At 34.5% G+C, this 15,543-nt stretch overlaps 1 protein-coding gene across 4 annotated transcripts in view; it reads left to right on the top strand.

Annotated features, from left to right (window-relative positions):
• GPHN (gephyrin) overlaps nucleotides 1-15,543 on the top strand; it is a 551,792-nt gene that overhangs the window by 275,242 nt on the left and 261,007 nt on the right. For all 4 annotated transcript variants that reach the window (XM_018054058.1, XM_018054057.1, XM_018054056.1 and 1 more), the window contains exon 5: nucleotides 896-990. In XM_018054058.1, the coding sequence (XP_017909547.1) occupies nucleotides 896-990 (95 nt within the window). The remainder of the gene's footprint in view (nucleotides 1-895; nucleotides 991-15,543) is intronic.

Below are 15,543 nucleotides of genomic sequence, written 5' to 3'. Positions count from 1 at the left end.
CCATAACTTGCTTTTTATTTTTTTTGCCTTTCTTCTTATTTACTATAATACTTTATTTTGCAAGCTTTCTTCCTGTGTTGCTCCCAATTATTATAGCGTGCTACATATGTTAAAAGAGGATTAGAAATGGATTAAATCATGTACTTCATTCCCAACTTTAGCATAAAGCTTATCTTTACCATCACATTATGATAATATATACATATTTCGGTTGACCTTTAGAAAATGAAATTTTCTTGCCTTTAAAACCTATCCCACATTTAACCATACTTGTCTTAAGAATGCCCAATCTTAAAACTTATATACTTAAAGCCTATCACTTTATTAATTCCTTTTTAAAACAGATATATAATTTATATTGAAGATTTGGAAAAGAATCTCAAGTTTTTCTTCTACCCAATTTATGGAGAAAATTGACTTGATGATTTGTTGAGTTCCATTTATTATATCATAAAATCATCGAGCTAGGAGAGATACAAGGGGTTCTCAGGTTTTTAGGGACTGATTATTTCAAGAGTGATAGACAAAGAAAAATACCCAGATTTCTTGTTCTGTGAAAACCTGTTGAGCCATTTTAACAATCTGAGGCTTAATTTTAAAATTAAGGTTGATAGGCAAGATGAGATTGCTGTCAAACACTTCTGAGTTATAAGGGACAAGAAAGATCTACTAATATAAAAGTTCCCTCAATGTCCTGGTTTTCAGCTTTTATTCAGTGGTCCCAAATAATTGAATCTTTAAGCCTTAACAATAAAAAAAATTGGAGCACTACAAAGTATGGTTTATATTAATAGATAGCATGATCTATAATTATTTTTTAAGTTAATTTTGCTACTCTGCCTTCCTTATTTTTTGGTTAATTTCACTCAGTCTGCTATTTAATCTTTAATTACAGGCCACAAAAGAAGTAATAGAACGGGAAGCACCAGGGATGGCCCTGGCAATGCTGATGGGATCACTTAATGTTACACCTCTGGGCATGCTCTCTAGGTAAGAAAGTCACCAAAGTGGTGCAAAGAAAATTAATTCCACACCAGTAATCACTACAATAGACTGAGAAACCTAAGAAACTTTATAGTCATACCACTTAATTTTGCCCCCACCCACGTCTCAGCATCCTGTCTAAATCTTGACCAGTTTCTTTCAAGTTCTTTATCCTTTTTTATTTTTTTTGCATATTATGTTGAAACTTTGAAAATATCATATGACTGCTGAAAATAATCAATTATAACCCCAAGAAGAGTCCAGTTTTTTAAGATGCAATATATTCTTTTTTTGTGATTATAGTTATCAATTAATTTTCCTTAGTTGTCATTAAGTCCTAATTTAATAAAACTAAGCAATAGTCTTTTAATAGGTATTTACAAGTTAGAAACTTAATTTCCATTTGTAAATAGGCATATTGATGTGTGGTCATGAACAGAAAATCAATAATATATGTTCAAAGTGTTAGTCACTCAGTTGTGTCAGAGTCTTTGCAACCACATGGACTGTAACCCGCCAGGCTCCTCTGTCCATGGGCTTTCCCAGGCAAAAATGCTGGAGTGGGTTGCCATTTCCTAATCCAGGGATCTTCCAAATCCAGGGATGGAACCTGGGCCTCCTCCATTGCAGGCAAATTGTTTACTGTCTCAGTCACCAGAGAAAGCTAGTATATTAAATTAGTATATTTAAAACTATGATTCATTGACCCTACATGGTGACATCCATCCTCAATTTGATAGTTTAGTTATTTTTTATTATTTTAGTAATTATTAGATTAAAATCCCTTTAACGAGAACGACAGACATCATTTAGGGTAAAGACAGAACTGTCAGCTTAGTGAGAATCTGTTGATTTAATGACCTTTGATTTACACAGTTGATCTCAGAGCAATCTAGAAAATACATAGTAACTTTATAATTGGCGGGATTTCTCTATCATTATTTATAGTTGTTTATTGATCCTGTTTGCAAAATGAATATAAAAGTAAATATGTCTATTTAATGCATAGAATGAGTTATAATGCCCTTTCTGTTACTTAGACTAAGTTTGTATCCTATAAGTGGCAGCCACTTGAAGTGCAACTACAGGGAAAAGTGAGTGGGTCATCAGTTGCTGTACTTTCTTTCCTGTTACAAGTACTATATTATAACGTTTCATATAATAAGACCAAGAAAAGAACTAAAGTAACGATATTTTTAATTTAAAAGTCCATGATAGTCTTTAACAAACTTACAGTGATTCTCATATGCTGTTCTTTTTTCACCCTTACTTATATTACCTGCCCATAGGAGATCAGAGGTCACCTCTGGTCCCTTTTCTCTATGGAATTAGGTAGTAGTCCTTGAATATAAGTACTCTTTCTTGTCATACAACGAATATAGTCAAGATAGAATTAAACATCTCTTGTTAATTACTTTATAATAAAAATCTAATTCAACAAACTCTTGAATTATTATTATTCAAAATAATCTATTTGTCAGGCCTTGTATTAGTCATTAGGAATACTCAGTGTGGAAAGAAAAGTAATACATGGTGCTTACCTTAAGGATCCCCTGTTTATCTGGAGAACTTTTTCCTTATAACTGTTAACTTCTTAAACTGAATGTAGCTTTCCTGATCCAGTATAGAAACAGTGCTTTTGCCTTACTGAAAAATTTTTCTGGATTAATGTTCCCTCTGCCTTCTAAATTCACATAATTACTGAGTACCTGCCTGCCCAGTAAATGAAAATAAATTAATAGGAGCTGATTTTAAGTATTTTGGAATGAGTTCATCATTCTTAGGCTGAAGGCTTTGAAAATTAAAACATATATACAGCATGGTAACAGATTCTTCTGACCTTTATTTCCATTACCTATTAACTGAGAGTTTATTTACAAAATTGAAACAGAGATAGTGGTCCACATGAGTTATGGAAAAGGAATTATGGACTGTTTCCCTTAATGTTTTTTTGTGTGTGCTTTTCAAAGCATTAAAAAAAATTTTTTTAATAGCCTTGATTAGATTGATGCCTCCTTTCTATAGAGTTTTTGCCTTGTATGTACTTGAGGCTTTGTACATGCTTAGGTTATAGCACATGCTATATTATAATCATTTACTTTCTTGTCTGTTTTACCTAATTTGTATAAAATACAAATTTGTGTTAAGATCAGCTGCTTTATCTTATTCATTTTAAATCCTCAGCTCCAAAACAATTTCTGGCACATAGTAAGTACTCAAAAAAAAAGGGTTTATTTTTATGATTACTATTGCTAACTCGATGTTTCATCCTGGTTTTAATAGAATATTTTTCAGGATAAAGTAATACATCAAGTTGGTGCCTTGCCTTCCTATTTTTATCCCTAGTATAATAGTATAATACTTAACAATTTAATAATATAATAATTATTTAATTATTTACTTAAGTAATTAAAATTACTTAATCTGTTTAAATGGCTTCCATCTATTTCATTAACTTAATATTTTCCAGGTTTGTTTTTTTTTTTTTAACAAGTTGGAAGATTGTATTAAGTAATGGTTAAGAGCATCATCTCTGAACTCATTGCTTGGGTTCTATTCTGGCTCTTTTACTAGCTATATCACGTATTTCTTTTTCTCATCTCTACAATGAGGATGTTAATAGTACCAGCCTTCTTGAATTAAGTAAGCTAGTCCATTTAAGTGCTTAGAACAATTGATTCATAGTAAGTTTAAGTGTTGATCATCATCATTGTGTTGTTACTGGTTCAGAGTTCCAGTTCTTAGATCAAGTGTGCTAGCAAAAGCTTTCATTCATCTGGAAATGTCTTTATCTTACCTTTATTCCTGAAGGATATTTTCACTAGATATAGAATTCTGGATTAACAGTTCTTTCCTTTCAGCACTTAAAAAAATGTTATTCCACTCTTTTCTGGCTCCATAGCTCCTATGGAGAAATCCACAACCATTTGAATTGATATTTCCTTATATGTGTTATTTTTTATTCTCTGGACACTTTGAAGATATTTTTTCTTAATCTTTGATTTCAACAATTTGATTATTATGTAGATTTTTTTTGAGTTTATGCTTTTAAAAAGAGTTTCTTTTAAAACTATGTCTTTAACCAAATTTGGGAATTAGCCATTAAGTTTTCAGATTTTTTCTTTTTCTGTACGTATCTCTTTCTCATTTATTTCTGGTACTTTTGTGACATGAATTGCACATCTTTTAACAATGTATCACAGGTCTCTGATGTTCACTTTTTTTAAAACTCATTTTTATCCTATTCTTCAGATTGTTTATGTTAATCTATCTTCAAGTTCATTGACATTTTTCCTCTTTCATCTTAATTTTGCCTTTGAGCCGAGGCAGTGAATTTTAAAATTACAGTTGCAGTATTTCCAGTTCTAAAATTTATATTCAGCTATTTTTTATGGCTCTTGTTTCTTTTCTGCTGCTGCTGCTAAGTCACTTCAGTCGTGTCTGCCTCTGTGCGACCTCATAGATGGCAGCCCACCAGGCTCCCCCGTCCCTGGGATTCTCCAAGCAAGAACACTGGAGTGGGTTGCCATTTCCTTCTCCAATGCATGAAAGTGCAAAGTGAAAGTGAAGTCGTTCAATCATGTCCAACCCTTAGTGACCCCATGGACTGCAGCCTACCAGGCTCCTCCGTCCATGGGATTTTTCAGGCAAGAGTACTGGAGTGGGGTGCCATTGCCTTCTCCATTTCTTTTCTAAGAACTTCTATCTTTGCTTTTATTTCAGAAGGGCTGACCTTTATTTCATGGAGAATGGTTTTATAATTGCTGCTTAATGTTGTTTTTCTGACAACTCCAATATCTGAATCACCTTGGAGTTGACATCTGTTGATTTTCTTTTTCTGTAATAGTTGGTCAGATTTTCTTGATTTCTTTCTATGTTGAGTAATATTGGATTATACCCTGGACATTTTGAGTTTTATCTTTTAAACCTCTGGCCTCTATTCAAATTCTCCGGAGAGAGTTAGTTAATTAGCTAGTTTCAGCAACCAATCTGATTGGATTCATGTTGAAAATTCTGTTTCAACTTATATGGATGGTAAGTCAGCCTTTGCTATTGTGTTTGGGTCTGCCAGCACATGAACAATTCAGGAATTAGCTTGAGAATTGGGCATTGGAGTATATTTTGTTTATTTTTTTTTTAAAAAAAACCTTTCTTATACTTCTTTGAGTCGGTCACACATGCTTAGCTCAGGAGTAAGCCTGGGACTTGTGTCAGTTGATTCTCAGAATTAAGAAATCCACCTTAACCAGCTGTCTCCTCTCTAAGCATTTCCCTGTACTTTGCAGCTCCCAGTTATTGCTCTACAAGAAATAGCTTCTAGCTAAGGAAACTGGGAATAAAAGATATTTCTTGTAGAGTATTAATCCTCTGTGCTATTATGCAGTTCTACACAATTGGACCACCTTCAGGGCAAAGGCAAAAGAAAAGGAAAAAATAAAAAATAACCGAGCTTCCTCTCACTCACACTTCTAGACTTTAGCCAGGTAGATATGTCTTCTTACTGGGTTCTTCTGCTTATGCCATCATGACCATAACAGTGCAGCTCCGTAACTGGAACTAGCCCCATTCAGTGTTATTATTCAAATTCTGACTTCTGCCCCCAGTCTACCTGCAGTTATTTATGTTCAGAGTTCTCAGATAGTCAGTCTTGGATATTTTCCCCACAATCAATAGAAGAGCCTTAGTTAAGGTTCTACTATCTTGGTCAACACTCATGGAAAAAGAACTCTATTTTAAAAATCAGATCTTTGAGTTTATAACTTAGCATTTACTCTCCATGTGACCTTGGGAAATTTATTCAGCTAAGTTTAGCACTTCCAGTCCTAGTAGCTAATTGAATTGCCCACAAAATTGCATCATATAAGCTCCCAAATCTATAATTTATGCCCTACTCACTTTTTAAAGAGATCAAATACTTTTGGTTCTAAATGTCATTCACAGTAATAGAGCAACCACTGTGGTTACACACTGAGGCATAATTTATCCTTGTTTTATTCTCAGTTCAGTCATTAACTTGATTTGTAATCTCTTTAGTTTTTAAGTGACTTCACATAGCTCATGGAAATGTTATGAGGTCCTGTGTAGACTTCCTCACTAAGAAAAACTACTATGTGAATATCTAAATTCATAAAAGGAAAAAGTAATAAGCAGTTTTTCATTCTATAAAGAGATTTACTGTTGTAATACTTAATAATCCACCTTTCAATTGCTTTAAATATTCAGCTTATTTTTTGTTACATGTAATTTTCCATAATGTCTCTATCTTCTAAAGTAGGAGGTGAAGTCTCTAGGTAGTTTTTAATGTGTGAAGTAGGACTAATCATTTTTTCCACAATTTATTACCAATTTGATCTCAGCCTCATCTAGTCCATGACGGAACATAAACACTCAGACACATGCACTGCTGTTGGGGAGCAGTTAACTCTTTCCATTTGGTGCCAAAAATGGTTTCACACAACTATTGTTAAAACATTTTTTAAGGGAAAATATACTGGATTTAAATTTTTATATCAGTGAATTCAGTTATCCTAAATATTTTTTAAAACATATTAAAATGACATGGATCATTTAAAACAATAATTGTCAATAACAGTATTACCATCTTGAAGTGTTTCTGATTTTTAACCTAAAATAAAATATTCTTAGCTTATAAAAGGCTGTAGAAGGGAACTGGGAAGAAGACGATAGAAAGGAATCCATTTCTTGACCTAGACAACAGTTGGACTAACAGAATCTAATACAACAATTTTGGATATCTTGAGTATATTCAAAGGCTGGCAGCTTCCAGGGATAGGTTTGGCTGGTAAATTGTGGTTAATTTTAGTCAATTTTGCCCCCAATAGTACTATCTATGTACTCCTCAACCCCTCAACTGCATGGCAGGCAGCCAACACTAGCATGCTTGTGAGAGACAGAGTGGGCAACTATGACCTCATCTGTCAAATATCAGGGATCTAGGTTTTATTTGTGAATTATTGCTTTGCAATGTAGAGGTACAGACCAAGGCAGATTACCATTGTTGTAACTTCCACCAAATGAAATGACTTCAAGGAGAATTAAAGGGACAGTGCCTTTTTAAAAAAAAATGTCCCCTAGACTTTTCTCTTTTCCCCCTTTGGAAGCCAGATATGTAAGGATTAGGATACCCAAGAGCAAACACTTACAAAAGGAAATTTTAAAAGTCATTGCACAAGCCCAAAGAGAATGCAGATTCAGAGAACACCTGGGATCACCTTAGGTTTACACCTCAGGTTGATCACAACAAAGAAACAGTCTACAACAATCAAAAATAGAGCAAGATCTGAAGGCATGGGAGGAGAATATGATTTCTAGAATTACCACATTACAAGATTCAGATGTTCAGTTTTCAACAATAACAACAATACAAAGTATTAAAAAAAAAATGTGGCCCATTAAAAGAGAAAAAAAAAATTTGACAGAAAAGACTCATGAGGATGACCAGATGGTAAACTTATTAGACAGAGATTTTTAAAACAATTGTCTTAAAGATGCTCAAAATACTAAAGGAAGATGTCAATAAAATCAAGAAAATGATATGAGCAAAATGTAAATATTAATAATGAGATTTTTAAAAAGGCAAAAAGATATTCTAGAGTTGAAAAACATAACTGACATAAAAATTTCACTAAAGGGATTCAGAAGCCGATTTCAGAAGCCAGAGAAAAGAGTCAATGAACTTCAAGATAGAGCTACTGAAATTGTTAAGTCTGAGGAACAGAAAGGAAAAAAAAAAAAACTATTGAAGAAAAGTGAATGGAGCCCAGGGGACCTGTGAAACACCATTAAGTTCTTGGTCTAACACCACTAGACCATGCTTTGTGGGAGTCTCAGAAGGAGAAGAAAGGGAGAAAAGGGCAGAGGATTATTTGAAGATTAATAACTAAAAACTTCCCAAATTTGATGCAAGACACAAATCTGCAAATCCAAGATACTCAGCAGACTCCCAACTATGAAAGTGGAAAGAAATCCATATAATAATCTGTCAGAAGCCAAAAATAGAGAATCTTGAAAGCATCAAGAGAAAAGATATTCATCATATACAAGGAATCCTCAATAAGATCAGGAGAAGATTTCTCTTTAGAAATATTGGAGATGTCAATATTGGACATGTAAAATATAATAATGAAAGTTTTAAAACTTAATAGATGGGTTAGACTGAAGATTATATATAGTTGAAGAGGCAGTTAGGGAAACAGGTAAAACTATTAGAAGAAATTGTCCATAATGTAGCTCATATTTACAATGACATAAAAGTGAAGTCAAAGTTAACCATGGATGATAGAGTAAGAAAATATAAAATATACTTAAAGTTCAGAAGAAGATAGTAGAGAATGAAGAAAAAGATTGAAATATCATATAATACCAAAAAGAATCTCAAACTCCAGAAAAGCATCAATCTTCCAGATGTGGAAATCCAAACAAGTCTTTAGCAAGATGAATAAAATAATCTATACCTACTCACATCATAGTAACACTGTAAACTACCACAGAAAAATAGATCTTATGGAATTACAGGCAAATGAGTTGAGTATTGTATGTAAATTATACTTCAATAAAGTTTTTAAAGTGGAGTTTGCACATCTTGAAATTACAAATTTGATTCTTTCTCATTGTGATAAGCAATAATTTTAATGAGTCCAGCTTATCAATTATTTTTTCCATGGATTATGCCCTTGTATCTAAAAGTTACATCCAAAAAGTCATCTATGTTTTCTCCTATGTCATCTTCTAGGAGTTTTATAGTTTTTGTTGTTAGTAATTTGTTCTGTAACCCATACTGAGCTAATTTTTACAAGGAAGAACAGTCTGTATCTTGTGTCTAAGTTCAGTTTTTGCATGTGGATGGATGTCTAGTACCATTTGCTGGAAAGTTTTTTTTTTTTTTTTTTTTTTGCTCCATTGTATTCCCTTTGCTCCTCTGTCAAAGATTCATTGACTGTATTTATGTTCTTCTGTTCTGTCCATTCATCTATTTATCTGTTCTTTTGTCAATACCACACTGTCTTAATTACTATGGCTTTGTAGTATCTATAAGTCTCAAAGTCGGTTAGTATCAGCTCTCCAACTTTGTTCTCCTTAAGTATTGTCTTGGCTTCCCTGGTGGCTCAGAGGTTAAAGCGTCTGCCTCCAATGCGGGAGACCCGGGTTCGATCCCTGGTCGGGAAGATCCCCTGGAGAAGGAAATGGCAATCCACTCCAGTATTCTTGCCTGGAGAATCCCATGGACGGAGAAGCCTAGTAGGTTACGGAGAAGCCTAGTAGGTTACAGTCCACGGGGTCACAAAGAGTCGGACATGACTGAGCGACTTCACCTTGGCTACTTACAGACTTTTGTCTTTCCATATAAACTTAAGAATAAGTTTATTGATATCCATAAAATGACTTACTGGGATTTTTATTTGAATTGCATTGAATTTGCATTGAATCACTGAACTGACAATATTCAGATTTCCTATCCATTAACATGGAACATCTGTCCATTTATTTGTTTCTTCTTTGATTTATTTATTTATTTATATCAGGGTTTTGTAATTTTCCTCATATAGAACTTATACATATTTTGTTAGACTTATATCTAAGTTAAGTATTTCTTTATGGGAAGTGCTAATATAAATGGTATTCTATTTTTAATTTCATTTCTGTTGTTTGTTGCTGGCAAATATATAGGAAAGCAATTTGCTTTTGTGTATTAACTTTTCATCCTGTAGTCTTGCTGTAATTACTTGTTAGTTACAGGAGTGTTCTTTAATCTACTAACATTTGGGGATTTTCAGTTATCTTTTTGTTATTGAAGAAGTTTAATTTCTAGTTTAATTTCATTGTTGTCTGAAAGTAGACATTGTATAATTTCTATTCTTTTAAATCTATTAGGATGTAATTTATGGCCCAGATTGTGGTCTCTCATGGTGAATGTTCCATGTGAGTTTGAGAGGAATGTGTTTTCTGCTGTTGTTGGATGAAGTTTGTTGAGGTGTTAATTATACCCAGCTGATTGATGATAGTGTTGAGTTCAACCATGCCCTTACTGATTTTCTCCGAGTTGTATCCGTCCATTTCTGACAGACCTTGAGGTGTCCAGGTTAGATAGTGGACTCATATATTTCTCTTTGCAGTTTTGGAGTTCAGCCTTACATAGTTTGACACTATTGTTGGGTGCACACACGTTAAAGAGCACTGTATATTCTTGCAGAATTGACCCCCTTTTCATTATGTAATGTCCTTTATCCCTGATAACATTCCTGGCTTTGAAGTATGCTCTGTCTGAAATTAATATAGCTACTCCTTTTTTTATTAATGTTAGCATAGTATATTTTTCTGTATCCATTTACTTTTAATCTATATGTGTCTTTATATTTAAAATGGATTTCTCATACACAACATATACTTGGATTGTATTTTTTATCCACTCTGACAATTTCTGTCTTTTAACTGATGGATTTAGGCCACTGATACTCAAAGTGATTCTGAGGATAATTGGAGTAATGTCTACCATATGTTACAGTTTTCTTTTTTCCTTTTTTTCCCTGTTTTTAATCTTCCAGTCGTTTTCTTCTTTGCCACTTCTGATTGTAACTGAGATTTTAATGTGATTCCTTTTTTTCTTCTTCCGTAGTATACAGATTAAACTTATTTTTACTTTTTTTTGGTGATTGCCTTAAAGTTTGCAATATACATTTATAGCTAATCCAAGTCCACTTTCAAGTAACATCATACTACTTCACATGTAAAGTTTTTATTTACCTTAATTTATTCCTTCTTTTATGCTCTTCCTTCCTTTATGTAGTTTCTTTTCCCTTCTTGCTAAAGAACTTTTTTTTTTAATTGAAGGATAGTTGATTTACAAAGTTGTGCCAATCTCTGCTGTATAGCAAATTGACTCAGTTATACAGATATGGACGTTTCTAAAGAACTCGTTTTAACAATTCTTGTAATTCTTGCAAATCTACTGGCAGCAGATTCCCTCAGTTTCTGTTTGACCTGCACTTTTTTTGGCTGCATCAGGTCTTAGTTGTAGCATGGGTTGTGGGCTCAGTAGTTGCAGTGCATAAGCTTAGTTGTTTTGAGGCCTTTGGGATGTTAATTCCCTATCAATGAAAGTGTTAGTTCCTCAATTGTGTCTAACTCTTTGTGAGCCCGCCAGGCTCCTCTGTCCATGAATATTTCTAGGCAAGCATACTGGAGTGGATTGCCATTTCCTTCCCCAAGGGATCATCCCAATCCAAGGATCAATTCTAGGTCTGCTGCACTGCAGGCAGATTCTTTACTGTCTGAGCCACCAGTGATCAAATTTGTGTTCCCTGCATTATAAGGTGTATTCCTAACCACTAGACCACCAGGAAAGTCCCTGTCCTGCAGTTTTGAAGCATAACTTCACATAGTATAGTGAGTTGGTTTTTCTTTTCTCTCAACTCTTTAAATGTTTCACTCCACTTTCTTCTTCTTCGCATGATTTCTAAGGAGAAATCAAATGTAATCCTTTATTTTGTTTCTGTTTAGGTAAGTGTTTTTTCCCCTTTGGCTTCTTTTAAGATTATTTTAAATCACTAATTTTCTATAGTTTGAAATGTTATGCCTAAGTGTGGATTTCTTGGCAAATATTCTGCTTGATATTCTCTATTTCTGGATCTGTAGTTTGCATCTGACATTAGCTTGAGAAAACTTTGAGTCATTATTGTTACAAATATTTTTTTGTTCCTTTCTTCCTTCTTCGTCAGTTCAGTTCAGTTGCTCAGTTGTGTTAGACTCTTTGCAACCCCACGGACTGCAGCATGCCAGGCTTTCCTAACCATCTTCAACTCCCAGAGGTTGCTCAAACTCATGTCCACTGAGTTGGTGATGCCATCCAACCGTCTCATCCTCTGTTATCCCCTTCTCCTCCTGCCCTCAATCTTTCCCAGCATCAGGGTCTTATCAAATGAGTCAGCTCTTCTCATCAGGTGACCAAAGTATTCGAGTTTCAGCTTCAACATCAGTCCCTCCAATGAACACCCAGGACTGATCTCCTTTAGGATGGACTGGTTGGATCTCCTTGCAGCCCAAGGAACTCTCAAAAGTCTTCTCCAACACCACAGTTCAAAAGCATCAATTCTTCAGTGCTCAGCTTTCTTCACAGTCCAACTCTCACATCCATACATAACTACTGGAAAAACCATAGCCTTTACTAGACTGACTTTTGTTGGCAGAGTAATGTCTCTGCTTTTTAATATGCATTTCTAGGTTGGTCATAACTTTCCTTCCAAGGAGTAAGCGTCTTTTAATTTCATGGCTGCAGTCACCATCTGCAGTGATTTTGGAGCCCAGAAATAAAAAGTCAGCCACTGTTTCCCCATCTATTTCCCATGAAGTGATGGGATCAGATAACATGATCTTAGTTTTCTGAATGTCAAGCTTTAAGCCACCTTTTTCACTCTCCTCTTTCACTTTCATCAAGAGGCTCTTTAGTTCTTCTTTGCTTTCTGCCATAAGGGTGGTGTCATCTGCATATCTGAGGTTATTGATATTTCTCCTGGCAATCTTGATTCCAGCTTGTGCTTCATCCAGCCCAGCATTTCACAGGATGTACTCTGCATATAAGTTAAATAAGCAGAGTGACAACGTATAGCCTTGACGTACTCCTTTCCCAATTTGGAACCTGTCTATTGTTCCAAGTCCAGTTCTAACTGTTGCTTGTTGACCTGCTTACAGATTTCTCAGGAGGCAGGTAAGGTGATCTGATATTCCTATCTCTTTAAAAATTTTCCACGGTTTGTTGTGATCCACGCCATGAAAGGCTTTGGCATAGTCAATGAAACAGAAGTAGATGTTTTTGTAGAATTCTCTTGCTTTTTGTATAACCCAACTGATCTTGGCAATTTTATATCTGGTTCCTCTGCCTTTTCTAATCCAGCTTGAACATCTGGAAGTTTTCAGTTCACATACTGTTGAAGCCTGGCTTGAACAGTTTTCAGCATTACTATGCTAGCATATAAAATGAGCACAGTTGTGCAGTAGTTCAAACATTCTTTGGCATGGCCTTTCTTTGGGAATGAAAACTGACCTTTTCCAGTCCTGTGGCCACCGCTGAGTTTTCCAGCATTTCCTGGAATTTGAGTGGCATATTGAGTGCAGCATTATCTTTTAGGGCTGGAAATAGCTCAGCTGAAATTCCATATCCTCCACTAGCTTTGTTCGTAATGATGCTTCCTAAGGTCCACTTGACTTCATACTCTAGGATGTCTGGCTCTAGGTGAGTGATCACACTATCATGGTTATCTGGGTCATTAAGATCTTTTTTGTATAGTTCTTCTGTGTGTTCTTGCCACTTCTTCTTAATATCTTCTGCTCCTGTTAGGTCCATACCATTTCTGTCTTTATTGTGCCCATCTCTGCCTGAAATGTTCTCTTGGTATCTCTGATTTTCTTGAAGAGATCACTAGTCTTTCTCATTCTGTTGTTTTCCTCTGTTTTATCCATTGATCACTTAGGAAGTCTTTCTTTTCTCTCCTTGCTATTCTTTGGAATTCTGTTTTCTGATGCATATATCTTTCCTTTCCTCCTTTGCCTTTCATTTCTTTTCTTTTCTCAGCTATTTGTAAGGCCTCCTCAGACAACCATTTTGCCTTTTTGCATTTCTTTTTCTTTGGGATGGTTTTGATCACGGCCTCCTGTACAATATTACAAACCTCCATCCATTGTTCTTCAGGCACTCTGTCTATCAGATCTAATCCCTTGAATGTATTTATCATTTTCACTATATAATTGTAAGGGAATTTTTTTTGGTCATACCTGAATGATCTAGTGGCTTTCCCTACTTTCTTCAATTTAAGTCTGAATTTGGCAATCAGGAGTTCATGATCTGAGCCACAGTCAGCTCCCAGTCTTATTTCTGCTGACTGTATAGAGCTTCTTCATCTTAGGCTGCAAAGAATATAATCAGTCTGTTTTTGGTTTTTACCATCCATTGATGTCCTTGTGTAGAGTTGTCTCTTTTGTTGTTGGAAGAGGGTATTTGCTATGACCACTGCATTCTCCAATCGACTAAGGAGCCCATCATAGGCATTCTTTATTTCTCTTTCATTGTTTTTTATATCTAGCATTTCTTTTTGTTTCTTTCTCAGGATTTCAATCTCTCTGCTTACATTGCCCATTTGGCCTGGCATGCTGTCTATTGGGCCCTCAGATACTTGTGTTAAATTCCTGTCTTATAGTTTAAACATCTCTGCTATGTCTGTTCTGTTAATGTTTGCTGTATCTTCAAATTTTGCTTTTTGTCTTTTAGATACCTTGTAGTTTTTTCTTAATAGCTGGAAATGAAATACTGGGTAAAAGAAACTGCTGTAATGGCCCCTTATTTACTTGGTGGTGAGATTTGGGGGGATGTATCTTGCTCTATATGGCTCCTAAGGTGGGATACTTTACCTTTTTCTTTTTTTTATATATTTTATTTTATTTATTTATTTTGATTTTACTTTACAACACTGTATTGGTTTTGCCATATATCACCATGAATCTGCCACGTTTCTAATGTATTATTTAGAAACACTGTTTAAGGTGAAATGCGTTGGTTTTGACATGTTGTCCTTTTGCTTTCACTCACTTCAGTATATTTTTTTTATTTCTTTTGAGACTTCTTTTATCCATTGGTTATCAAGTTTATAAACTTGGTTTAGGGTTCCAGTATATTGGATTTTTTTCTGTTATCTTCCTGTTATTGGTTTCTAATTTTATCCTTTTGTGGTTAGAAAACACTGTATTTTTTTAACTTTCTGGGGTTTATTTTTATGGTTCAGGATATGATATGTCTTGGTGAATGTTCCATGGGCATTGGAGAAAACTGTAGATTATTTTTTCAGGTGTTGTGTTCTGTAAATGTCAGTTAGATCCTGTTATTAATGGCACTTTGGAGTTCTTCTATATCCTTGTTGATCTTCTGTCTAGTTCTATTATAATGTCTGAAAAACAACCTAAATCAAAAATATACAAAGAGCTCCTAGTTATTTACCCAATTAATTTGAAGATTTATGTGCATGGAAAAAAATGCATATGAATGTTAAGGACTTTATTCACAATCGCTAAAAGCTAAAATAAGCCAAGATATACTTTGGTAAATAAATGGGTAAGCAAACTATGGTACATCAATACAACAGATTATTATTCAGTGATTAAAAAGAAATGAGCTATCAAGCCACCAAAAAAGAAAAGAAAAGCACAACCCATGGAGGATCCTTAAGTGCATATTGCTGAGTAGAAGAAGCCAGTCAAAAAGGGATGCCATATGATTCCAGTTTTATGACATTCTTAAAAAAGTGAAATTATGAGGCATAAAATGATTTGTGACTGCCAGGGATTTGTGCAAAGGGGGAATGCATGGATGAGTCACAGCAGATTTTTAGGACTATAATACTATGCTGTATGATACTGTCTTGGTGAAATATGGAGACATGACATTATGCATCTGTCGAAACTCACAGAACTTTATATCAGAAAGAATGCTTGCTATATGCAAACTTTTAAAAACCATTATTTAGACATAAAATAATGCAGACTCTTGATAAGAGG

Source organism: Capra hircus, chromosome 10 (assembly GCF_001704415.2).
Source record: "Capra hircus breed San Clemente chromosome 10, ASM170441v1, whole genome shotgun sequence".
Classification (NCBI taxonomy): domain Eukaryota; kingdom Metazoa; phylum Chordata; class Mammalia; order Artiodactyla; family Bovidae; genus Capra; species Capra hircus.
Note: the sequence above shows the minus strand (reverse complement) of the source record. Positions and strands in the feature narration are given on the sequence as shown.